Below are 25,980 nucleotides of genomic sequence, written 5' to 3' on the forward strand. Positions count from 1 at the left end.
CTATTTGCCTATAGACTTTCCTCATACCTCAAACACCAAAAAAAAAAAAAAAAATCAAACTTAAAAACAAAATAATTATCAAACAAACTCATACCATTTTAACCAGACATTAAAAAATCGATACGGTTTTGGTTATGATCTCGTATTTTTCTTGCACAAACTTCACAAAATTCATCAAAGAGTATTTAAATATGCAGCTGAGGTTAACCGAAATGCAATCCTATCAATAATTAGTGGCCCTACGATGATGACATGCTTTTAATAATCAACGACTATGAATTTATAGGACAAGGATTGTCTGCCCTTCCACTTTCGGTGTCCTCTCGTGCCCTCTCATGCCTTCTTGTTTATGTGGTCACGGTTAAGCCATGTCAACACACTATTCATTTTTGTTTTATTATCTCTATAAAAAAACAATATAAAATGTTAACGTGGATTAACCGTGACCATACAAAACAAGAGGGCACGGGAGAGCACCAGAAGTGAGAGCGCAGACAATCCTTGTCCGAGTTTATATTATCGTCAAAATTTGCATTTGTCTTGTCACCATTTGTATGCATCGTAGGGAGTCAACATTTACTGCCTTCAATCGATTTCAAAAATCTCTTATCTGTTACGAATTATAATACTGTCTTTTTTTTTCCTTCTTTTCTTTATCAATCAATCGTAGAAAAAAGAAACGAACTTTGAACATTTTCTAACATGTGAAAGAGCAGTATTATTGTCCTAAATTAAAGCTAGTTTAGTTTCAGTACTCTATTTTTTTTAGCAAATGTTATTATGTGGTTCAAATTCATCTTAGGCGAGAATCGAATCTAAGACTTTTCACTTACAAGTAAAGAGAAATACCAATTGACCGCAATACTACTACGAAGTGACAGTTTCAATACTCTTTTTGAATTGAAGTTTTTGTCAATATAAGAATGTTGCTAAAAGACACTAGGCGCTAGTTGAACTGTGGGCTAGGGACAGGCAATTAGGCTGCAACCTAGGCAGACTATGCGGATTTAAGTAAATTTATTATATATTATAAAAATACGTGTCTATTTATACTTTAAAAACACACAAAATTATATTGGAATACATAAATTGCAAAAAAACATTTTATGTATTAGTTTTCAAACACCTAGGCAAACTAGACTAAGCGGATGCCTAAGCAAGCTTATGCGTACTTTCTTAATTTTCAAATGCCTAAGGACTAGTCGAAGAAGTAGCTAAGAGCCTAATGCCTAGACGGCGCTAGACGAAATTTTTTAAAACAGTATTATATATTAGTTTGCGTTTCATTTAAAACGATCACAAATCGGTTAAATGTGAATGTTGTACAGGTGGAAAATTAAAATAGGATTATAATATATGTTTACTCTTTTTAAAATGGAAATATGTACAGCCTGATCAAAAAAGCACTTTTATACTTACATTCATATGGCTCGTTAAGCACTATTCGAAAAAATATTTTTGAATTTCAAAAACAATTGAAGTGTTTTGTGCAAGAATCATTAATTAATTTGCTTACATAAAACATGTTAAGTGAATTAGATCCAAAAATATTTTCACTTTAAGCACTTTCAATCATTTTAAAAGAACTTCCAAAGAAACATATAGTCTCATATACTTTATTATCTTCTAGCCCCACTTTGCTTTTAAGAATATATTATGTTTGTAAATCAGGTCTTTCATTTGAAAATCCAAGATTTTCATTACAGCACATCTATGTGGTTCCTGCCGTCAAAATTCGTTAAATTTTCTGTTAGTTTGATGACATGACACACGTAGAGTTTACATAGATAATAACTTGGTACCACGTAGATAAAATAAAAAAAAACCAAATGAAATATTTCAAAACCTCTAAATCAACAGCAACGACCAAAAAAACAAAAGCCCAGTCCACATGTTAGTATCTTACCCCATCCCCATCCGCCTCTCTCTCCCCCTCTCACCCCTAGACCACCATCTTCCACAGCCACCCACCAAAACGATATCATAACATAAGAAAAACTTGGAAGAAAGAGAAGGGCTTTCAAATAAGGGGTCCATATCAACGAATCTAGACTCTCGCCGAATCCTTTTTGTGAGGACCTTGGAGATCATAAATCGTATCCGTTCATCGTACATCATGTGGTCAAAAATCATTTTAAATATTTTTATTTAAAATTAAACACAAACATTACCTAACAAAAACTGACCGCACGATGTACGATGAACGGACATGATTTACGGTTCCCTAGAATCCTCACCAAAAGAATCCTATTGGCATATTGACTTGGTTGCACAAAATCAATCCCGATCACCGGTCCTTCACCTCTCCCCATCATTCTACGAACCACAAGCGAACCGCGAAGAAATTATTTTATTTGGTCACGTCATCAAATTAATAGAAAATTTAACCAATTTCAATGTGAAGGATCACATTGATGTGCATGGATGAAATTCAATGACGAGATTAATTGATTTGCATATTGAGGGAAGAAAGTGATCAGTTAGATCAGTTTCTAAAATTATTTGTGATAAAGAAACTTTATAATAATACTAGCTATAATGACATTCACTGGTTGAGGTTAATAGGTTCATAACATAATATCTCAAAATTTCTTCATCCTATAGTCTTTCATTACGCATACTTTCATGGTCACTGTTTACAGCCGGTTTATTTGAAATTTTGAACAAGATCAAATAGAATTTGAATTTATTTTATCGGTATAATGATGTATGCCGTATTTTGTTGAATACTTAGTCGGTTTATTGTTGTTAGCCAAGCCAAGTTGCACACATGTCAACATATATCGACATATGTTGATGCAATTTGACAAGTGGTATAGAGAGAGAATTTGTTTGGTGTTGTCGACACAATATGTCGAGATATGCCTAGTAGGTGTTACATCAAACACTTGGTAGACCTTCACACATATAATTTTCGAACTTCGTATGGTCTTAGTGTTCATCCGCCCTTGTTGGAGAGTATTCATTTTAGTTTTTTTTTTTTTAATGTTTTACTATTATTAAGAGAATGGAGGAGAGTTCGAAAGTATTATATTAATTTAGAAGATGAGAGAGTTTCGAACTCGAGATGCATGAATAGAAACTTAACACATGCATATGACTTTTTAGGTTTTAGGGTTTAGGGTTTAGTTATTTATATGGTATATGAAGGTTCTAAAAAACGCTAGGTGCTAGTCGGGCGGCGGGCTAGCGCCTAGCGCCTAGGCAGCTAGGCGAGATCTAGGTGGGCGCCTAGGTAGATTTAGGTAAATTTATTGTATATCTTATAAATAAGTGCATATTGACACTTACAAAAAATTATACTTGTATAAAATCCATGAATAAGATAATAAAATAATGATAAAATGCAAAAAGAGTATCCAACAATGTCTCTCTAATAGATAGGATTTTTTTTATATTTTAATAAACTAGATGGTGTAAGATGAAAGTTCATATGATAATTAGTATGTATTACTTAATAAATATATTTTAAAGATTATTTATTATATAGTGAACTTAAAAAAAAAGTAAAGGTGTAAACATTGTGGTTTGTAGTCTGTAAAAAGGAAGGTGGGGCGCGCTGCACCAAAAAGGGATGTGGGGCACACCACACCAATATTCAATGTATGTTTGACAATTGATTAGAAGATAATTAATTTAAAAAAAATAAAACAAAAAGTGGAGTGGACGTCTGTCACATGGGGGAGTGGGAAGAGAGAGAAACACATTTCTATCTTCTTCCTTTCATCTTCTTCTTCTTCTTCCTTTCGTCTTCTTGAAACGCAGAAAGGTAGAAATAGAACAACGCAGCTTTCTGCAACAACAAAAAGTTTAAAACGCCCAGACCACCTAGGCTATCGAGTCGTCCGCCTAGGCCGCCCAAGCACCGCCTAAGCTGCCTCCGCGCCTGCCTAATCCTCTTGCCGATTGTTCTCCCGATTATGGGCTAATCAGAGCGGCTGTCCACTTTGTAGTGCCTAGGCCGATTTTTAGAACACTATGATCATAATAAACTAGATTATGACTTCTGTCCAATTCATTTGCCAAATATTCCTAGATTCATCCTCAATTGCTTCTATTAACAGGGTGCCTTTGATTGGTCTAATCTCTGTCCCATGTCGTTCCTACATCGAATTTCTAAGATAGCATTTCATCTACATTCGAGTTCGAATTTGCCTCACAATAATAAATTAGATTAATTAAAATATCGTTTGAATAAAAAATTGTTATAATTTACCTTAGATTATCTTAAGCTTTTGAGTTTGACCCAAAAAAAAAAACTAATGAAAAGAGCTTGAAAACTTTGAGTTCTAACGATAAGGACAAAATAAAGGGTAAAGTGAATAGTACTAGGATTGACTTTTTAGTGTAAAAATGTGGTTTTTCGTTAAAGTAAACAATACATTGAGCTTTTCGTTAAAGTTCCAAAAAAAAGGGGTCCTATTAAGATTTTGATTATTGTTTGCTCCGTGAGTTTGGCTTGCCGTCATTAAATTAAAGGGAGTTTTAACGAAAATGGCCTGTCAGTATTCATTCTTAATCAAAAGGATATTTTGTGTATGAAAAATCCACAATAGATCAAGTTTTTTTCTTTATTTACTCTTATGCTATTATTTTATTATTGTAGCGGGGTCCACAATGATGTTGACATTTCTGTCTGGAAATACATGATTTTACATGATGCTATTCAACTTATGCTAATTTGCTGTCAGCTCTTCATGCTTCCATCATGTTGTCGATGTTATGCAGCTCTTCTTTTGTCAAATTGTTCTTGTACTGTTCATTACTAAATTTTCATGATGAATATCTACAAACTTGTTCGTTAGACTTTGGTGACTCCTTATGCTTTTTCTGGTATAGTATGCATGCTCATCCTAATGATGAAGCGTCCGTTTCAACTATTTTGTAACTATCATCTAATGGTAATGTTAATAACTTAAGTTTAGTAATTTCCTCATTTATATTTTGAACTAATTTAATCTCTTCACTATTAAAATATTTTTGTCCTGTTTTGCTAGTTTTACTATGCAATACTGTTATTTTTCTTCTAACTTATCTGGAAATTCTAAGACCTTTTTAGTTATATAATCTTGTAATTGTATTGTACCTGACTTAATATACATTCCTAAAAATTCTATAGCTTGCTTTACTAATGCTATTTTATTTTTGCTAATCACAATTCCATTATTAATAAATTCTTGTAAATCTATCTCTAAATGCTTCATATGTTTATTTCTATTCTTAGTATGTACTAAAATATCGTCTACATAAACAGTACAAAAATTATCATATTTCTTGAAAATTTGATCCATCTTTCTTTGAAAGATCGATGGAGCATTTTAAGTCCAAATGGCATAACTAGGGGTGGATTTTTTTGCCAAATTACCGTGCCAACCGAATTGCCAACCGTGCCATACCGATTTTGTGCCAAATTTTTTGTACCAATCGGTAATGGTACGGTATTGTACCGTACCGAAATTTCATGATATGGTATTGGTAATGGATATTATTACCATGGTATTACCGTACCATACCGAAAATACAATATAATTTATAATTTATAAATTATATAATAGATAATTATATAACACAATTTTATAATATTCCAATAATTTGAAAATAAAACTCTACTCACATTAGCATTGTTGTTGGTGACTTTGATGATTGATCTCTTAAAATTGTGGAAATCAAACACAAAAGAGTTCATAATTCTTTCACAAATAGCCAAAATATCTTTGTAACCCCCACTTCTAATGTTGCTAGTGAAAATGCATTTAGCCTAGGGATGAGAGTTGTGGACCCTTTTAGGGTATCCTTGACTCCTAAAAGAATGGAGGTACTAGTGCGTACTAATGGTTGGCTTAGGGCAGATGAAGTAAACTTCCACAAGGAACCAACATAAGATATGCTTCAATTTTACAAGGAAATGGAAGAAGAGAAAACAAGAAAGATATGCTTTAATTTTTTTAGTAAATTTGTTATTAAATGGTTTTCAACTTTAATTCTTCTTGCTACTAATTAATATGTTTTCTTTGTTTGTAATGTAGGCTTGACACAAACTCAATCTTCTACAAATTCAATGCCTCCTCCAAAAGCTTCGACATCTCAAGCTTGAATAACTAATCAATGAATTCTCCTTTTTGAAGTTTACTTCCAATTTTCATTTGGTTTGAAACTTTAATTTCTATTTGGATTGTTGACTTCTATTTGTTTTGGTTCGTAACTTCTATTTGGATTGTAAGCTTAATTTTCATGATGAATCTTGATGCATCATTTAAATTATTATGTGTGTGAATTGTGAATAATGAATAATAGATGAATTTAATCTATAATGTATGAGATAAAGGTACCAAAAAAAAAAAGTTTTGCCCTTGAATTGGGTTAAAAAAAACAAAAACAGATTTTGTCCCAAAACAAAATGGCAATTACCATTGCCATACCATGCCAACCGAACTTTTGGCAATACCAAACTTTGGTATACCGAAAGTTTGGTACGGTAATGGTAATAGATTTTACCAAACCGAAAGTTTGGTACGGTAATTGGTACAAGGGTTTTGGTACGGTAACCGTACCGAACCCACCCCTAGGCATAACAGGCCACTCAAAATGTTCTTCTGGACAAGTAAAAGTTGTCCACTCAATTGATTCTTCTGCGAATCGTATTTGCCAAAATCCTGATTTACAATCAAATTTGCTAAAATATTTACTTTCTTGAATTTTATTTATAAGCTCATCCTTATTTGGTAACTTATAACTATCTTCATATGTATTATCATTTAATCTCCTATAATTATAAATTATTCTAGCCGTACCTTTCTTTAGCTCTGAATGTTTTCTCATAATAAATGTTGTTGATCTATATCCAGACTTAGAGGGTCTAATTACTTTTAAAGTTAATAACTTTTTTATTTGTTGTTCAAACTCTTATTTATCTATTAAACTACAAGACATATCAGTTGTCTTTATGGTTAAATCTGGATTAATTATATCTAATTTTGCTAATATTTTATTTTTACTCAAATGTTGTCACAGCCCATCCCAAATATATAATTTTCGACGATGTAAAATGACAGTTTTATCCTTGAACGGGAAATTGTAGTGTGTATGTGTGACATATTGAGATTTCTAGTTTATTATGTGGTTTTAAGGATGGTGACCACGTGGACCACACTCATTCCCTCTCTCTTCCTTCTCGTGCCCTCATCTTTCTTGGACTCACTCTCTTTCTCTCTTTTTCCTCATACGGACCAAGCTCGAAGTGAGCTTTCCAGTCGTAGATCGAAGATTCTAAAGGCACCATTGCTTTGTTCGTGCCATTTCGAGTTGGTTGGTACCCATTTCAGGTAAGGATTCATTCGAAATCTCGAGAACCCGAAACTCATTTTTCATGCACTATTCATGTGGACATAAAACCTTGTGTTTCAGAAGATTTCAAGCTCATATGGAGCTTTAGGAGGTCCTAAGGAAGCTCGGGGTAGTTCGTTAGAAGAGTTTGGACGTCGGAGGGCCGAGATCGAAGGTTTTCAAAGTTGGCTGGATTATCGAGATTTCTCAAGTAAAATCTAGTAGATTTCAAGGCTTAAAAATGGTATAACGTGATTCTACATGTTGTTAGCTTTCCAATGGTTCAAATTTCATGAAAAATGGTTGAAAAACGAGTGAGAATAGTGGGTTTGAAGTTTTACCCAGTTTCCCGGCGACAGCGACTCGCCGGAGAAGATGACAGCATATTCCGTCAGTTTGGACGGAATATGCTGACGCCGGTAGTCAATTTTAACGGAATATGTTAGGTTTTAACGAAATATTCCCTAACGGTGGTTAGGGAATCCGTCAGGTTTAGTCGCGCGTGAGGGTGCGTTTTGCTGTGCCCTTGCCGGCGCGTGGCAGCTCGTGAGAGCTTGAAATTTTTTTCTAAAAATATCACGATGTTCGTGAGGTTATGTAGGTCACGTTGGTATATTCAAATACCAAAGTTGAGCAATGCATGAGAAGTTATTAGCTAGTTTTGTCTATGTGCTTTAAAATAACTTTTTTATAGTTAATTCGCATATAGGTGAGACTTATCCCGAGGACGAGCGTATCTACGGGCGACTCGAGGGCTACGACCCTTCGACATACCAATGAGTGGGCTTTTGTTTTCAGTATATATTTATATACTTGATATATTTCCCAGAAATGCATTTTTAGTAAAGTATGCTTTGAAATAATATGTCAATTGCTTTTATATTCTGAATATGCATTTCATGGTTGTATATATATATATATATATAAATGTGGTGATGTGAGGCACAGGTAAGTGCATGTAAGTTATGTGGTTATGTGAGTTATCGATGATGTGATATGTGATTGATTGATGTTAAGTTCATAAAACTGCACTTAGGGTGATTGTGATTTAGCCAGAGATATGAAGTGCATGCCTGTTTATTTACGTCACCTCCCGCACTATATGCTCATATTGGATCCAATTTAAGTTCACAGTCTTGTCGTACAGACCTTATTTATGGTTCCGACTTGTAGGTGATTAGCGATTTATCGCCCGGCTATTATGAGAGAATAGAATTGAGCATAATTATATTTCACCCAATCTTGTCGTACAAACCCTCTTTAGTGGTTCCGACTTATGTGCAGTATATTGCCGTATAGATCATTGTAGTGACTCCAACTAGATTGACTTTTGAGCTATGAATTCAGCCGTACAGACTACCTCAGGGGTTCCGGCTAACATATCATATTTCTATGAAATCATTCTTACCTGGATTGTTTACTTTGTTATATTTTGGCATGGGATACATATGAATATGATTATATGAAGCATGAATTGAATTGTTATGATTTCAGATATATATGTATATGCTTATATCTTGATTATGGGAAAAATTATACATGTTTTACAGCGAGGGGTTAGTATGTTGATAAATGAAATGGTTTTGTAAAACATTTGTTTTTGCCCACTCACGTTTTCTGTTTTGCACCCCTTCACGTTCTAAGTAAGCTTGTTGTTGGTGGCTCGGGATAGTCGGCAGTTCTAACCTATTTGATTAATAATAGGACATTCCTAGTACTGTGTAACTAGTACTTGTCCTACTGGATTGCACCTAGACTTATTATGCTCTGATTAGGAGTGTTTACGGTTGTAACTAACTCATATCACTTCCTGTTAGTAGTGCACTCTAGAAATGTGGGTTTTAATTATTCGTATATTTGCTATCTTTATCGTTTTCGCACTGTGCACATGGCTATGTCACTCTCACGTGATGGCCAGCATGCCTTGACCTTGGTCGGGGTGTGTCAAATGTAACTGTGGGTCTTCTCCTATGATCCTAGTTTGTTCTGCTAATTGTAATAGTTATTCTAAACTCTTTTATTACAATTCCTTGGTCTATCTAACTGTAATGTTTCTATACGGGTTTTTTCTTCTTCTAAAATCAGATATTCATGTTCAAATATTTCTTCATCAAACTTTTCTATATTATTATGTTCATCATTTTCTTTTGAGTTTTCTAAATAATAACTATCTTGACTACTAGATTCTATTATATTTATATTTTTGTATGCTTCTACAGTATTACTTTGGTCAGTTATTGTAATGCATCTTTTGAAAAATGTTATGTTAGGATTCATAAATAAAAAACCTTGTAAACTTTTCAAAAAATTTAAACCTAAAATGAATAGATATGATCCTACCGGTGAAATAAATGTTAATGGTAAATTAAATTGTTGTTTTTCTACTTTAATAGACTTATTATTAATACAATGTGCTAAATAAATTGGTCTCTCATCAAATTGTGTTATTCTCATTGGTTTTGCTAATTTTTGTAGTACTAACTCTTCTCTTATGACACTCTTTGTGCTTCCTGTATCTATCATAGCTGTTGTTTGTATCTTATGTTCTTTTTCTAATTCCATTTCACAATTTGTAACATCCCACATCGCCTAGGGGATTGGATCCTGTAAGCCTTATATTTATATTTTCATCTCTACCTTGCACGAGGTCTTTTGGGAGCTCACTGGCTTCGGGTTCCATCGGAACTCCGAAGTTAAGTGAGTTTGGGTGAAAGCATCCCCAAGATGGGTGATCCACTGGGAAGTTCTCGTCTGAGTTCCCAGAAACAAAATCGTGAGGGCGTAGTCGGGGCCCAAAGCGGACAATATCGTGCTACAGCGGAGTCAAGCCCGGGATGTGGTGAGGGCCCGGGCCGGGATATGACAATTTGGTATCAAAGCCAATCTCTGGCCGGAAGTGTGCCGACGAGGATGTCGGGCCCCTGAGGGGGGTGGATTGTAACATCGCACATCGCCCAAGTGAGTGGATGTTGTATGGCTTATATGTATATTGATATTCTCATCTCTACCTAGCACGAGGCCTTTTGGGAGCTCACGGGCTTCGAGTTCTATCGGAACTCCGAAGTTAAGCAAGTTCGGGCAAGAGCATTCCTAGGATGGGTGACCCACTGAGAAGTTTTCGTGTGAGTTCCCAGAAACAAAACTGTGAGGGCATGGTCAGGGCTCAAATCAGACAATATCGTGCTACGACGGAGTCGAGCCAGGATGTGTTAGGGGTTCAGGCCGGGATGTGACACAATTTATGGTAATTAAATAACTATTTTTTGGCTTTTCTATACTATGAACAATATTTCCTAATATTTTAGTACTTTCTTATGATTCTGCTGAATTAATTTCTAATAACTTATTATTATAACACTTTTCGCACAATATTGAATATGTATTATAATATTTATTTGTAACTAATTTACTACACTTATGACATTTTTTCTGGCCAACCTAAATTAATGTATTTGTATTCTTCTTCATGTTGTTTTTCTATGAATGCACACATATACTTTTCTAAATCACTATTTGTGCTACTTAAATTTTCCAAATCTGAATCTATCATGTTAATACTCTCTTTACCATAAATACTCTCATTATCACTTAAATCATCTAAACTGTATATTGACTGAATATCTTCATCTTCTTCTAATTTAAACAACTCCATCAAATGTACTTTTTCTCTTGGCTGTTTTCCTAATTTTGGACATTTAAATCTAATATGCCCAACTTCTCCACATAAATAACATTTACAACTACTCTTATCTTTAGGCGCTTTATATTTTCTAATCCAAGGTCTACCACTTCTTTTTCTAAATTGTTTTGGAATATATTTTCTCTTCTTGTATGTTCTTGAAGGTCTTATGCTGAAGTTCTTATGCTGTTTGTATGGTTTGTATGACTTATATTTCTTTTTGTATATTTTCTTATGCTTATTTTTCTTATGACAACCATACTATTGTGGTAAGTCTATATTTTTAGAACTCATGTAAAATTGTTTCCTAATCTATCTCTTAGCTTTTATTTGACTACACTCTTGTATAAGTATATCATATACATGTTGAATTCTAGGTCCTATTGCAATATCATTTTTCTTTGGATGCTTTTGCCATTCATTCCAAATTTTTTCTCCTATTGGTCCTTTTATTTTTGTTATGTAAATATCTAATAAATTAATATCATTAATTCTACTTGTTCTTTCTAAATATTTAAAGAAATCTGCAGTATACTCAGCTATATATTGTAAATCACAAATTTGTAATTGTTCTAAATTTCTAATTGCTCTAATTTGTTCTTGTTTGCTTCTGCCATCTAACCTATTATGATCTAAAAATTCTTGTTTAATCAAAGTAACAAAACCATCAATATTAAAATGTGTTTTAGCCACCTGATGCTGTTCTGGATTTTGAACTTTCCATGACTGGAAATAATAAAAAACTAAACCATCTAAGGTATGTTTAAAACAATCTAACATATTTTGTGAATTACTAAAATCTAACATTAATGCTACATGTACACAACCTTTCTCTCATCTCTCAATAATTCATTCCCAATCTTGTGGATCTACATTATCTAAATTTAATATATTTCTTGTCATATTAATTTGTTCTAACCCTCTCAAATATAGAATCCTATTTTTTTCTAGGTGGTTTTATCATATTTTTCTTCTATGTAATCTACTCTTGCTTTTTCATTATATTGTTCATTTGTTGCTCTCAAAAATTGTTGATCAGTTCTACTCGTGTATCCTGGATTTTCTACTCCTGATGTACTACTTTCTTTTGCTAGATTACATACATTATGCTTTCAATTCTAATAAATTATTATATTCTTTTGATCCTAAATTATGTTTTACTCCTATTTCTAAAATTAATTTTTTCATCTCTTCATCTGAAATTCTATGTAGTTCTAAATCATATGTCTTATACTTTTCTAAGATTGTTCTTCATCTAAATGATCAATATCTTCTATAAGCTTATCTACAATATGATCAAAATTTTGCTCAACTAAATTAATATCTAAATTATCAAAAGTCATATGAATACTCTCATTTTCAATCTCACTCTCATCCTCTTCTATTTTTTCTAGTTGCTTATAATTACTAAACCTAATTATTGCTTTACCTGTACTAGTTTCATATATTTGTACTCTATCTGGTTGTCTATTTCTTGTTACTTGTAAATTAAGTAATGTCCACTGAATTCCTTATAAAAAGCTATTTACGAGTTTTGCTTCCATCATATTTACATGTTTACTACGAAATGTTTGAACTAAATTTTGAAATTCTAAATTAAATTTATGATTATATTTATCAGACACTTTACCAATATATATTAAGCTAATACACAAATTTTTATATTTTCCCTTCATATTATAATTTTGTGTTCTTATGCTCACTTTAATATATTTACTAAATTCATTAATTGTCATAACGTAATTTGGAATACATCCTATGACTGCTAAGTTTGAACTTAAGTCTACTTCAGCTGTTGCTATTGCTGCTTGTTGGTGATTATCTCATCTATCATCATATATGTATACTAAAGTTTTTGTGTCTACTTGTGCTCTGGTTAATCATGCTATTCCAATTAATATTGTTCCTAGGTGAATTTGACTGAAATGCGATTTTCTCAAATGAGTAATTACTTCTCTACTAATTAAATTAAGTGTAACTTCTTTATCAATACATCTAACTTCATGTTGACTGATGATACTTACAATTTTGCTTCAATTTTCAAATAAACCTAATTGATACAAATTATATTTATTTTTCCGTGTTCTCTCAAAACCTCTTCTAATAAATTATTGTGCTTCTTCTTCATTTGGGTAAATATCTTCAGCTCTAACTACTTATTTTCCTGTTCTCCTAATGAGTTCCATTTTCTATTATCAAAATGATTTATCTTAGGTCTTCTAATATGATTATTTGTATTTAAAGTTAACTTTTCTAATTTTTCTAGCAAAGATGGTGGAAGTGATGAAGATGCGTTATGTAAAACTTGATTTATTTATGCTATTTGTTCTTCAACTTGATCTAATTTTTCAGTCAAACTTAAAACTAATTGAATAATTAAATTATTTTGCCTAATGGGAATAGTACTACCAGCTACTTGTGTTGTAAAATCTGTTAAACCTAGTGGTTCTTTATCTAACTTACTAATTTCTTTCAAAGTTTGGATATATTTTCTGCTAGTTTTAGAATTGGTCATTAAACTAAGAATTTATCTATTTTATTATGCAACTTATCTACTTGTTCACTTAACTCTTTTTGCACTAATTTAATTTTTTGAACTTCTAATTTTAATTGCTCAACTATTTCTAATGATCTGAGTTCTACTTGCTTAGACTTACTATCTAGGAGGTCAACAAGCTCTTTTATCTCTCTTTTGCTATGAAACATTTTAATATTTTTATTATTATCTTCTAACTGAGATGTAATATAATCTAAATTTTGTCTAATTGTTTTTATGGATTTTTTTCTTCTGAAAATGCTATAACAACTGGTTTAACAAATGATTATACTTATGATTTTCTAATTTTATATGTTCTGCTTGACTAATAATAAGATCTATAATGTTATTGGCTTGTGGATTTTCTTCACTATGCAAAATATGATTTTGCTTTCTCAAAGAAAAATAACAAACTAAACTATTTTGGTCTAAGGTTATTTTTCTTTTTTGAGGTTCACTAATTTCTAAATTAAGATAATCTATCATATACTACAGTCTACATTTTTCTAAAGTTACAGCTAATTGGTTTCTTAGAAACTCTTTTTCTTCTCTCAAAGTCTATAAAACTTGATATGTTGCTCTTTTTGCTTCTAAAACTTTATGCTGCACTTCTGTGTTATTATATTTACGAATAAATGAAGGATGTTCAAGATAACTAAGATAAAAAATTTCCTTCTTCAAAGTCCTGCTAATTCTTTTGGATATATATGATAATCTTCTCTTTATGCTAGTTATAGTTGGGTGTCTAAGACAATAAATACTTGGTGGTTGTGGTTGACAAAGTCTACAAGAACAATAATATCTATTGTTCATACAAAATAAACAAGTGCGATATCAGTTGTATCAATGACTTCCGTCCTCAAAGTACTTTACTATTATAATTATACTATTAAAATGCTAAACTTGACTCTGATACCAAATTCGCAAAGCAAGCATGGTTAAATAGTTGGATGGTCATTATAACAACTAGACATAAAACCTTGCATATGGAACTCGACATGTTTCAGCATGATGGCCACTCACAATGTAGGTATGAGGCCATAATGGCTGAACTCAGAGGAACACTGGTTAATGTCCAGTTATTTGTATGGCAAACATTTAACTATAACAGAGTGCTCGAACAAAGCATGATCGTCAGTTTAGCAGGTGAATAATATAACTACAATAGTGTTTCCCTGTTTTTGACTAGAAATCTAATTAAATAAACACACTAAAGAAAGAAAAGAAAGCTTACTTAAGAATTGAAGATTGCTTGAATTTGTACACTTGAACTTTTATTGATATATAGAATGTTTATAAAGAGAAGTGTTTACAAAGGATGCTAGGAAGGTTTCAGATGCTTGAGTGTTTTTAGGTTGAAGTATGATGTGTGTATGGTGTGGAGGTGTTGAGATATTTTTACAATGAATGGAATTCCTCTTATATAGACTGAATGAGGATATAGCAATATAATTGTTTTTTTACAAATGAATGGTGTGGACATCTCCTTGGTATACTTGTCACTTTGCTTCTACTGTTGCTGAAAATGTCAGCACTGTTTCTGAAACGTGGTCTGACTTTTGCTTTGTTTGATAAATGCATGTGAACTTGCTTGTCTCATTTTGCTTTGCATGTGAACTTGCTGCATGGTTTTTCTCTTGGAGTTTTTGTATTTGCTTTGATGAAGAGCATGTGACTTCTGATGGATGTTGGAGACTGGGATACTTTTGTTTTTTTTTTTTTTTTTCTGTCTGAAGGTTTTCAAGGACAACATTGCCATTTTTGAAATTATTTGTCCTTATGGTTAAATGAAAGTTTTCTAGGGTGTTTCCATTAGTTTTCCCTAAATTAAACCTGTAATCCATTTGGCGCCAATGCAATTTTTATTTAAAAGTATATATAAAAAAAAAAAACTTTATCTTGCTAAATAGGATCGGTTGTATGAATCCTAAAACATCACTAAATTCAGATTTGCGGTAAGTATTCTGTTAGCTCCAAGTAGTCCATATATTTTCTTAAAATCTCTTTTCAATTATTCCTATGTATTTCTCTATCCCTATCGCCACAAGTCTATTTTATAATCGCATCTTCCGTTATTTTAAAATCATCATTGAATAGAAAAGGAGATACGCACTTACAAATTATGAGCATAGCCAAAGAATATAAAAACAATTTTCTACGGGTTCACCCAATAAGATGCCCAGCAAGAACAATAAGGGCACGTTTGTTTGACAGTATTAAGAAGGATTGGACTGGACTAGACTATAGTCATTTGTTTGGTGTGCATCCGGATTAGCTTTAATGAGCTTAACCCGGACTCGCTTGGATTAACTACCTCCTTAGCCGTTCTTAACGAGCAACCCCAATTTCGGCCGGATTCGTAAGCCCTCTTCTGATAAAGAGAAAATCGCGAGAGTCAATCGTCCAAGACCCAACGTCGCTCGTCCTGCTCGTCGCACATCGTTCCTTCCTTGCCCTGCTCCATCTTCTTCCTCGCTTCCACAACCATTTTCAAACCCACATCCCGCAAAATTCAAAACAAAAATAAAATATGCAGTCGTTCCATTTTTCAAATTCAGATCCAACCTACAAGCTTAAATCGAACCCAAAAAAAATAAAAAATTCGAACCCAGAAACCATAAACATAGAAACCATAAAACACAAAATTAAAACGAACCCACAAGCTTAAATCGAACCCAGAAACCATAAAACACAAAAAAAAAAAAAAAAAAAAAAAATCTGCAGTGGGTATAAGCTTAAATCGACGATGGGATTGACTGAAGGCAAACCGAACCCAGAAAACATGAAACTCCTTGATTGCAGACCTTCTCCATCTCCCACTTTCGAGCCAATCGCACATGCAACCCACTCCCAACTCCTAAATTTTCTATCTCTTTCTTGCTTCGTCCCTCTCTTTCTTGCTTTGTCGTTTGAACGGAGAACAAAAGAAGAAGATGGAGATGAAGAGGAAGAGGGACGAAGAAAAAAAGGGAGAGGGACGAAGTAAAATTAGGAAGAAAACAGAGGGAGAGGGGCGGAGAAAAGGCAGAAAGAGAGGATGAACCAAATTGGGAAAGGAAGGACTTCTAGAATGAGAAATAAGACAGAGTTAATAATAAAATATTACAAAATATTTATTAAATAATGTAAAATATTAATAAATATGAATTAAATAATATAATATTAGAATTTGTTATTAGTCTATTCCTTAGTCCTGACACTGCACCAAACGCTTCATTAAACTAGTCCAGCTTAGTCTAGTCTAAGCCAGTCCAGTTTAGTCCCTGCAGCTAGTCCAGTCCGAGACAGTCCGGTGCAACAAACGCACCTTAAAAGACTCCAATGGAGTGCTATGCAAATAAAAGCAAACTCAATTCAACAACCAAAACTATTTAATTAAAAAAAATCATAAATTGTGTTACACTATTCTATGAACGCAATAATCAATAGCTGATGACACTCCAATTTACTTTAAGTTCAAAAACATCTTTAATCGGAAAAAAGGTTCTAAAGATGAAATTTTGGCTCTTCAAACTGTCAATGCATGTAAATAAAAGAGTTAAGATTGGGAATGATTTTCTAAATGGGTATTAGGTTCTAATTTTTTCACACTGCACTATGAGATTTTGAAATTGTATTAATTTACACCTTTTGTTTCTTTGAACATCAAATCATTTGTTACATTGATGAATTTTTATGTCAGTGTTGTCCAAATGGGGCATACACGTTAATCATATAAGAGTGTTAAGCTCGCCACATTATCAATTTAATGAAGTATCATAAAATCAATCAGACCGAAGGGATCACATTGATACAATTTCAATATCTTAGAGTGTAATATAAGAAAATTGAAACTTCATAGCTTATTCTAAAAGCACTCTAAACATGAAGAGTGTAAAATATAATTAATCCTGAATAAAAGTACAATTTAAAAAGCCATATTAGCTTCTTCTCCTAGAAATGCTCTTATATATTTATAGTTTATTTGTAGAATAATACTTCACTATTCAAAATATGAGCACCCATTCAAATATATTTATTGTCGATTTATATGATTAGAACTATTCATATTATAAATTACTTTAGGCCTAATCGGATAAATGGTCCCTGTGGTGATATGGTATTCGGAAGATAACCCCTGTGGTAAAAAAATTCGGATTTAAACCCCTGTAGTCTAAGTCCGTTAGGATTTATGCCTTTCCGTTCCAATCCATTAACCCCTTTTCTCACTCTCTCTCTCTCTTCCCTCCCCCAATGGATGCTACTCCATCTCCGTCGTCTACCTCCATCGGAATCGCTCTCAGACCTCTCGAATAAAAGAAATTCAGTCAGATACCTTAATCAAAGTGGCTTTCTTGCTTGATGCATTATCAACTGTAACCCTAAAATTCCCATATCAGCAAGAAAACATATCAGAAAATAGTAAAAAAATGGAGAATTTCAGCTCAAGAAACATTGATATTTCAAGAAAACAAGCAAAAGCCAATTTTTTTACAGCAAACAATTCGACCCCGAAAAATCCCAGAAACGAATGGGGGAGTGAATTTACATCGGGGGGTTGATTCTCATGGCAAGCTTCTCGAACTCGTCGTCGACGGCAAGAGAAGGGGACCAACAATCCATTGGGGAGAAGGAACCCCGAACCTGTCACACCAGACCTGATAATACAAGCTAACTCGACGCGGCGAAGGAGCCGCCAGATTCAAACAAGGCCTCGGCTTCTCTTCCGCAAACTTCGATTCCAAAAATGCCTCTGAGCGCGGCTCACCGCTGCTGTATTCCACCTCGTCCTCCTTACTCAGTAAGTTTGTTAAGGTGTCCAGATTGAATCCATACAGAACAAGCTCAAGAGGAAGAAGGCCGAATGAGCGGAGGAAAGAGAGAATAGGCAACCGGCTGGGGTTTCGGAGAGAGAGAATAAGCATTCGAGGAAGCAGAGCAGGAGCAGAGAGAGGCATTCGAGGCGGAGAAGTAGGAGCAAAGAGAGGTATAGAGAAAGAGATAGGGATAGGGATAGGGATATGGATAGGGATAGAGAGAGGAGGAGGAGCAGGTCTGAGAGCGATTCCGATGGAGGTAGTCGACGGAGATGGAGTAGCATCCATTGGGGGAGGGCAGAGAGAGAGAGTGAGATGAGGGGTTAACGGAACGGAACGGAAGGGCATAAATCCTAATATATTTCGACCACAGGGGTTTAAATCTGAATTTTTTTACCATAGGGGCTATCTTCCGAATACCTTATGACCACGGGGACCATTTATCCGATTAGGCCATTACTTTATAAAGATCACTTTTGCTAAAAATCAATTTATTGAATTGTATAAAAATAGATGAATGAAATTAGTAAAAGTGTTACGTATCACTTATGTATTTTGTACAATAAATTGACTAAACGATCTTATTTTTAATTCATTTTTTACAGAAATAATCTTTATATAATAATTTATTATACGAATGTTTCTGATAATAAATACAAAACTCTATAATTTGCACACCAAAAGTTTATATATAAGTTCCTACCCATCCTTGAGTAACAAAACATCATTGTTATTTGTGCAAATAGAGTTGGATAATTTAATTTTGAGTAACAAAACATCATTGTTATTTGTGCAAATAGAGTTGGATAATTTAATTTTGAGGTTTATATAAATGGAAGAGGATTCGGTCTGAATCTCTCTCATTAAAAGCTCAGGATTAAGTGATCCGAGTTGTTGAAATTTAATCAAACGGTTACAATTATTATAATTTTTAGAGAAACTTCCTACTTGTAATCATTGGATCCAATTTTAACAGTCCTGATCATTTTATCTTGAACCTTTGATGAGAGAGATCCGGACCAGATCCTCTTCCCATCTAAATTCGTAGTAAAAGCCCTGGAGGCATATGAGGAACAGAGGCAGGTCCTTCTGTGTAAACACAACATATTTGCTTCTCCAACAAAAGGGCGCCTTTCATAACAGCAGCTGAGCAGCGCCTCCGTTTTTTCAGCTGGCAAAAAAAAGAAGAAGAAGATTTTACCGAAAGCCTGCAAATTTTTAATAAACCGTTAATTAACCTCCAAAACCTTTTCTAATCACACCACGAAAACCGAAAAGGGTTGTTCTTGTTATCCACACTTGAACCAGAAAGAGATTAAAACTTACATGTCAGGAACAAGAACATTCCTAACTTTCAGCAAAGAATCTTAATCCCAGCCGAAAATCTAAATTTCGGATAAGGTTTAGCCCTAGATTAGCACACAAGGTAAGAATGTGAGTTACTGAAAGAGTCTGCAAGGCAGAATTCTAGAGAGCTGCGACTCCGATGGCTTCCTCGGCTGTCCCTATCAGAACTAACCGCAGTTACCAATCTTCCTTTCTTTTCAAACCATAGCAGAAACCGAAAGTTACCACATTTTCTTCCTTTCTTTCCAAATTTAATTATTGGAATAATCCCATTAATTTAATCATTGTTTATTATATAAACCCACATCACATTTCCCCAGATTTGCAGCTTCCTAGGTTCTTTTTGTTGTTGTTCAACAATGCTTCTTCCTACCACCTGCATTCTCTTAATTTGTTTCTTTCTCTCTCCTCCCTCTAAAGCTTCTTACTCCTTCAACCTCTCCCTCCCTCACCAGCACCCAGACCCTGATGCAGTTGCTCATGAAGTTCAAAGGTAAAGACCCTAATTTTCCCCCAAATTACTCAAATCCCCATCTGGGTTCTGCTCATTTTTCGATTTTGCAAACTGGGTTTTGCTCATTTTTTGATTTTACAAAAGGGGTTGGCCTTGCTTCCCATTTTTCAGCTAAAACCCCTGTCTGGGTTTGGTACATTTTAGCGTTTAATGCTCTGGGCCACTCTGTTTTCAATAATCCCAGCTGGGTTTCTCACAAATCATGCATTTTGAGTTTTTAGACCAAAAAACCCAATCTGGGTTTTGCTAATTTTCTCTGCATTTTCCCTCTAACCAAACAGGGCACTCTGTTTTTTCTGTTCAGGAGAGTCAATGCTTCAGTTTCCAGGCGCCAAATGCTGTCCATTGACGTCAAGGACCAAAGCCAGTGCCTCGTCGGCAACCCAATCGACGATTGCTGGCGCTGCGAGGACTGGAGCAACAACCGCCAAAAGCTCGCCGATTGCGGCATCGGGTTCGGCATGGACGCCATGGGAGGTAAGGGGGGCCTGATCTACATAGTCACCGACTCGTCGGATTCCAACCCGGCCGACCCAACTCCGGGCACGCTCCGCCACGCCGTCATTCAAACCGAGCCCCTCTGGATCATCTTCTCCGCTGACATGACCATCAAGCTCAAATGCGAGCTTATCGTCAACAGCTTCAAGACCATCGACGGCCGCGGCTACAGCGTTCACGTCACCGGTGGCGGATGCATAACCCTCCAGTACGTCTCCAACATCATCATCCACAACATCCACGTCCACCACTGCAAGCCCGCCGGCAACACCAACGTCGCCTCCAGCCCCACCCATGTCGGCTGGCGCGGCGAGTCGGACGGCGACGGCATCTCCCTCTTCAGTGCTCACAAAATCTGGATCGACCACTGCTCCCTCTCGTTCTGCGCTGACGGATTAATCGACGCCATCATGGGGTCGACCGGAATCACGATTTCCAACAACTACTTCGCCCACCATGACGAGGTGATGCTGTTGGGCCACAACGACAAGTACTTGCCGGACTCTGGGATGCAGGTGACGATAGCGTTTAACCACTTCGGTGTGGCGCTGGTGCAGCGTATGCCGCGGTGCAGACGCGGGTACATCCACGTGGTGAACAACGACTTCACGCGGTGGGAAATGTATGCTATCGGCGGTAGCGCTAACCCCACCATCAACAGCCAGGGGAACCGGTACACTGCTCCTCAGGACACGAACGCCAAGGAGGTAAGGATTGTAATTTTTGTAAAGTTCGTGCCTTTTTTTTTTTAAAACTTGAAGTTTTGGGTTAGAGGGAAAATTGAAAGGTTAGCATATGATTGTTTCATGATTTGGGAAGTGGTACTTGGGTGCGTCTCACTTGCACGGCGGCGCGTGGGTGGGTGTGTTAGCGCGCTTCCAGGTGGCATTGGTTGTCACTTTGAAGCCTACATGTCAATCTGGGAAATGGTTATATGGTGAGATACATTATCCCACTTGCATTGGCGGTGCGTGTACAAGACCGTCACGCGCTGTGAGCTGGGGCGGCTTGTTAATGCAAATGTTTGCAATTCGTGATCGACTCGTAATACTGTTACAATGAGAGTGTACTTATATAGCCATTGTGATCGTATCTCACTGTGACAAAATCTCAAATTTGTCTGGCATTATCATTTTGAACACATGTAATGTGTAATTAACTTGTAATACTGTTACACGTCATCTCCATGCTATCACAATGATAGAATCTCAAATTTAACTTCCACTATCATATAAAACATATGTTAATGTGATTGATTTGTAATACCGTCGCCTTTCATGTCATATGTTTCCTTAAAAATGGGTTTTGGGTAAAGAAAAGTTTTGAACTTTACGCATGTGAAATTGTTTGAAAGTGAAAATATAGTGCCTGACATTGGGCAGTTGTAGCCACCAGTTGATTTGGCTTGACATGAGGTCAAAAGACCAAATTATATATTATAATTATGTTCGCGCGTGCTGTTCACAGGTGACAAAGCGCGTGGACACGAACGAGGGGGATTGGTCCGACTGGAACTGGAGGACGGAGGGGGACATAATGGTAAATGGCGCGTTTTTCGTACCGTCAGGCGCGGGAATGAGCGCTCAGTACGCCAAGGCCTCAAGCATCGAGCCGAAGTCCGTGACTCTCATTGAACAAATCACGGCCAACGCCGGTGTCTTTGGTGATCCAAGGTACGCAAAATTACTACACCCTTCCCTTCTTTACTTTCTCAACTGTATTACCTGTCATAGTGAGGGCATTTAAGTTTTCCTTCTTAAAATTGTGGGTGAAATGACCGGAACACCCCTGCATTTCATGATACTTTCTTGTTTGCTGGCTTTTCGGTTTTGAGATTTAGGATTGTTGGATGTTACCATTGTAGGAAGCACTTTTGTTAAAAGCCTTTTATTATGTACTTACAAAACACTTGAAGTGCTTTGTGAAAGATTGGATAATAAGAGGATCATTTTTTATTATTTGAAAATGCTTTTAGCTATTACATGTCTATATACTGAGAATTAGCAGTGCTATTATTAGGAAGAGGAGGGGAAGTTCGTAACTGTTCAATAATGTAAAGATGAGGGAGTTTTAAACTATAGTCGTGTGAATAGAAACTCAATATCATATTTATTAGAATATTGAACCACATGTAAGCAATAAGCAGGATATCGGGAGATGAAAAGAGTGGGAAAATGGAGTTGGGTTTTTACGCGTGCACGTGATCACTCGGGGCCCATTGGGAATCAAGCTGCTGACATTGCAGCCTTAAAAGTAGGTTCAGTTGTCCTAGTCTTTTAGCATTGAAGAAAATTTTCATTGTGACGAGAATATAAGTAGTATATTACGTATTTTAGTAGAAGTGGTGAAACTTTTTATTTTTTAAGTTATTAACTTTTTAGTACACATATCTCACTATTTATATAGTAACACATGGTGTATCATCCTATGTACCGGTCACAATGAAAAATAGCATTGCCCATTGTCTTTCTACTTCTGCTTTTCTGCTTGGCTATAAAGCACCCACCAAGTGCACAATTCCTATTAATTAGAGCTTATTAAAATGGAGGAGGATTATCTTCCCTCCTAATCTTTCTCTCATTCTCTCTCCTTCTATTTGAACGGTCATGTTAAGCCACGTCAACATTTTACATTGATATGAGAGGAGGGAAGGGATGAGGATGAGAATAGAATGGGAGAAAATCATACTCCTATTAAAATACAAATCTGTTTTTTATTTCTTAATTTAAAAAAATAATAATTATGGCCTTGGGATTAGATGTAAGTATGTCCACCACTCTTGTTTTTTCCATTCGATACGTTCTAGGTTTCTTGGGGGTTTTGACCCTCTTATTTTTACAACCCAAAAGAGCTGCAAGAGAAAGTGTGAAAAAACCTATTTTACTATTGAGCAGAGTACAAAAGGAGAAAACGAGAGTGTTAAAAATACTAGCTTAACTATTTCGGTATTACCCAAATACCAAAATTGCCCCTTGTGCTCGAGAATGTAGTGGCATTAGGAAGGGATAGGTTTGTCTTTGTGGGGGGAGATTGGTGCAACAATGTCAACAACTAATTAAGGGTGTCCCCATCATGAGAAGCTTGTGATGTTTAGATTAGTGTAGTGTACAAAAGTTTTGCAAGTGGGACTTGTTGTTTTAGGGATGGCTTGTGCTGTAGGAGACCCGGGGTTCGTCATGTCTTGCTGTGTTCTGCATTGGGAAGGTGGCTCACTTATATTCCCTTCATCTGCTTTTCAGGCCGATTGTATTTTTGCTCACCACCTTATTTATCGCTATTGTGTTAGTTTAAATTTTGAAAGTTGTGTCTATGTATTACGTAGATTTCAAAATTTAAACTCATGTAACGGTGATATTAGGATGGAGTACATCGAGTAGTAAGCAAAAATATTTCATTTTCAGCCAGCGAGTGCGGGTTCCCTTTATACAATTTCCAAATGCATGGGCCCCACCCCACCCCACCCCACCCCACCCCACCCACCCATGAGTTTTTCTTTCCTTTGCCATTGGACCCCTCCTGTGATTTGATATAACCAAAATCCAGATATGGACAACTCCCGTGCATTGGCATTGGACCCAGGTCTTGAGTCTTGACAGTGAGCCCTTCCCTTCCCCCCTTTTTCCTCTCTTTTTTTAAACAAACTGATCCTTAACTTTGATACCGTTCAATCCTTTCCATAGCAAGTTGTAGTTTATTTTCAGATCAGAAAATTATAAGGATATGGTAGTCAATGGACAAGTTGAAAACAGGGTCTTGGACTGACCCCAAATTACTGATCAACGAGCCGGACCAACCCAGGTCCATGAACCATGAACTATAATGATTCGAGAACTCAGGTCAACGGGTCATGAACCGACCCAAGTCGGGCTTGAATGGTGTGATGTGTGAGGTTGGTGTAGGTTGTTTACCAGTACGGTCTAGTAGTATTCATTTTCACTTGTAAGTAACACGTCTTAGGTTCGATTCTCGCCAAAGATAAATTTGAACCACATTATTGCTCTCACTCCCCCTTCCCCTTTAACGTATATAATATCGTTTGTTTTAAAAAAAATGATAAATTTCAGTAGATTTCCCTTGCCTTTATCCTAAAACGGCAAAAGCAATTCCCACAGTTTGAGAAAGGTCCCCCCAACAGGCCCCCGCCCCTCCTCCTCTTCCATGTGAATGCTGACGGCAGTCGTCCACCGACACGTGAGGCAACTGTTCACAGCAACATCTTCTTCACGTTCTTGGCCGACGTCACGACGTCTTAAAACTTGTTGCAGATTGTTAATGTTTAGGGCTTGTTTTCATGGACTCTTGTGCTACACCAGATGTCATCATTCATGTCTTTTTGCTTTTCATTTACGTATCCGGTTGTTTCAAGTTCAACCCTGTTGTGATGGTGTAGGGAGGAGAGCAGTCGCGTAACGAGCCCCGACGATGGGACCACCACCGACGGCGGAAGCACCGGCAGTGGCAGCGGAGGATCTAACGGCCACGGCAACGGCAATGACGATGACTATTTTGGATTGATATTTGGGAACGGTGCTCGACCAAGCCCAGACACAATATTCTTGTCTATTTCAATTATTTTTATTTTGTACTTTACCACCAGCCATGGTGGTGCTCTATTATCTTTACCATTATTATTAACATTATTATAGGATTTAAAGAAAATATAATGATAATAAGATAAAGAAAAAAAGGGGAAGAAAAGATTTCTCAAATTGATTGATTGCTTGTGTGGTCCCCACTTATAATGTATTTATCTGAGGTTACTTGGTGCCTAAGGTGACATAATTTTTGGGTTTTACACACTATCAAGTGAGTGATGGGTTTTTGAGTGTGTTTTTGACTTTGGAAGATCATGTTTTGGGTGTTTTGATTGGTTGAGATTTGGGTAGGCTTAGCTAGGAGAAAACTTGGGTGTTTTGATTGTTTGAGATTTGGGTAGGCATAGCTAGGAGAAAACTTGGTTAGGGATGATCGATCATGTTGTTTGCAGGGCACTTCTCACAAAAAGTATAGAATGATCGACTTCGTTGTTTGTAGGATACCAATGATAAAAATTATAGAATGATTGACTACATCATTTGCAAGGCACTTCTCAAAGAAAGTATAGGACCCTTTGTATTTTAGTTTCAAGTGACTCCATGATAAGTCTCACTCAATGTGAAACTTACCATAATCAGATAGTCTATCGAATCTGCTCTCGTCACATGGATTAGATACGTGCGAAAGAAATGAAAAGGAGAAAATTATGGAGAGAATATATGAGGATAGGATATGGTTGGCTGAGATGGAA

At 35.7% G+C, this 25,980-nt stretch overlaps 2 protein-coding genes and 1 long non-coding RNA gene across 4 annotated transcripts; 2 read left to right on the forward strand and 1 right to left on the reverse strand.

Annotated features, from left to right (window-relative positions):
• Positions 1-17,617: 17,617 nt before the first annotated feature.
• Positions 17,618-18,661, forward strand: LOC126614285 (uncharacterized). The gene is made up of 3 exons (XM_050281870.1): positions 17,618-17,629; positions 18,189-18,318; positions 18,387-18,661. The coding sequence occupies exons 1-3, from the start codon at positions 17,618-17,620 to the stop codon at positions 18,659-18,661; spliced, it is 417 nt and encodes a 138-aa protein (XP_050137827.1).
• Positions 18,662-18,947: 286 nt separating this feature from the next.
• LOC126626426 (uncharacterized) lies at positions 18,948-19,804 on the reverse strand. The gene is made up of 2 exons (XR_007624682.1): positions 19,661-19,804; positions 18,948-19,542 (listed from the first exon to the last, which is right to left on the reverse strand). It is a non-coding gene; the product is annotated as an uncharacterized LOC126626426 (long non-coding RNA).
• On the forward strand, positions 19,505-25,402 carry LOC126626411 (probable pectate lyase 18). Of its 2 annotated transcripts, XM_050295742.1 has the most exons (4): positions 19,505-20,174; positions 20,500-21,400; positions 22,161-22,366; positions 25,084-25,402. In XM_050295742.1, exons 1-4 carry the CDS (start codon positions 20,041-20,043, stop codon positions 25,337-25,339), a joined length of 1,497 nt encoding a protein of 498 aa, XP_050151699.1. In that variant the 5' UTR covers positions 19,505-20,040; the 3' UTR covers positions 25,340-25,402. The 2 variants fall into 2 exon arrangements, with proteins under 2 accessions (XP_050151699.1, XP_050151705.1); XM_050295748.1 differs by lacking the exons at positions 22,161-22,366; positions 25,084-25,402 and adding an exon at positions 21,513-21,874.
• Positions 25,403-25,980: the final 578 nt, after the last annotated feature.

This window comes from Malus sylvestris, chromosome 1, assembly GCF_916048215.2.
Source record: "Malus sylvestris chromosome 1, drMalSylv7.2, whole genome shotgun sequence".
Lineage (NCBI taxonomy): Eukaryota > Viridiplantae > Streptophyta > Magnoliopsida > Rosales > Rosaceae > Malus > Malus sylvestris.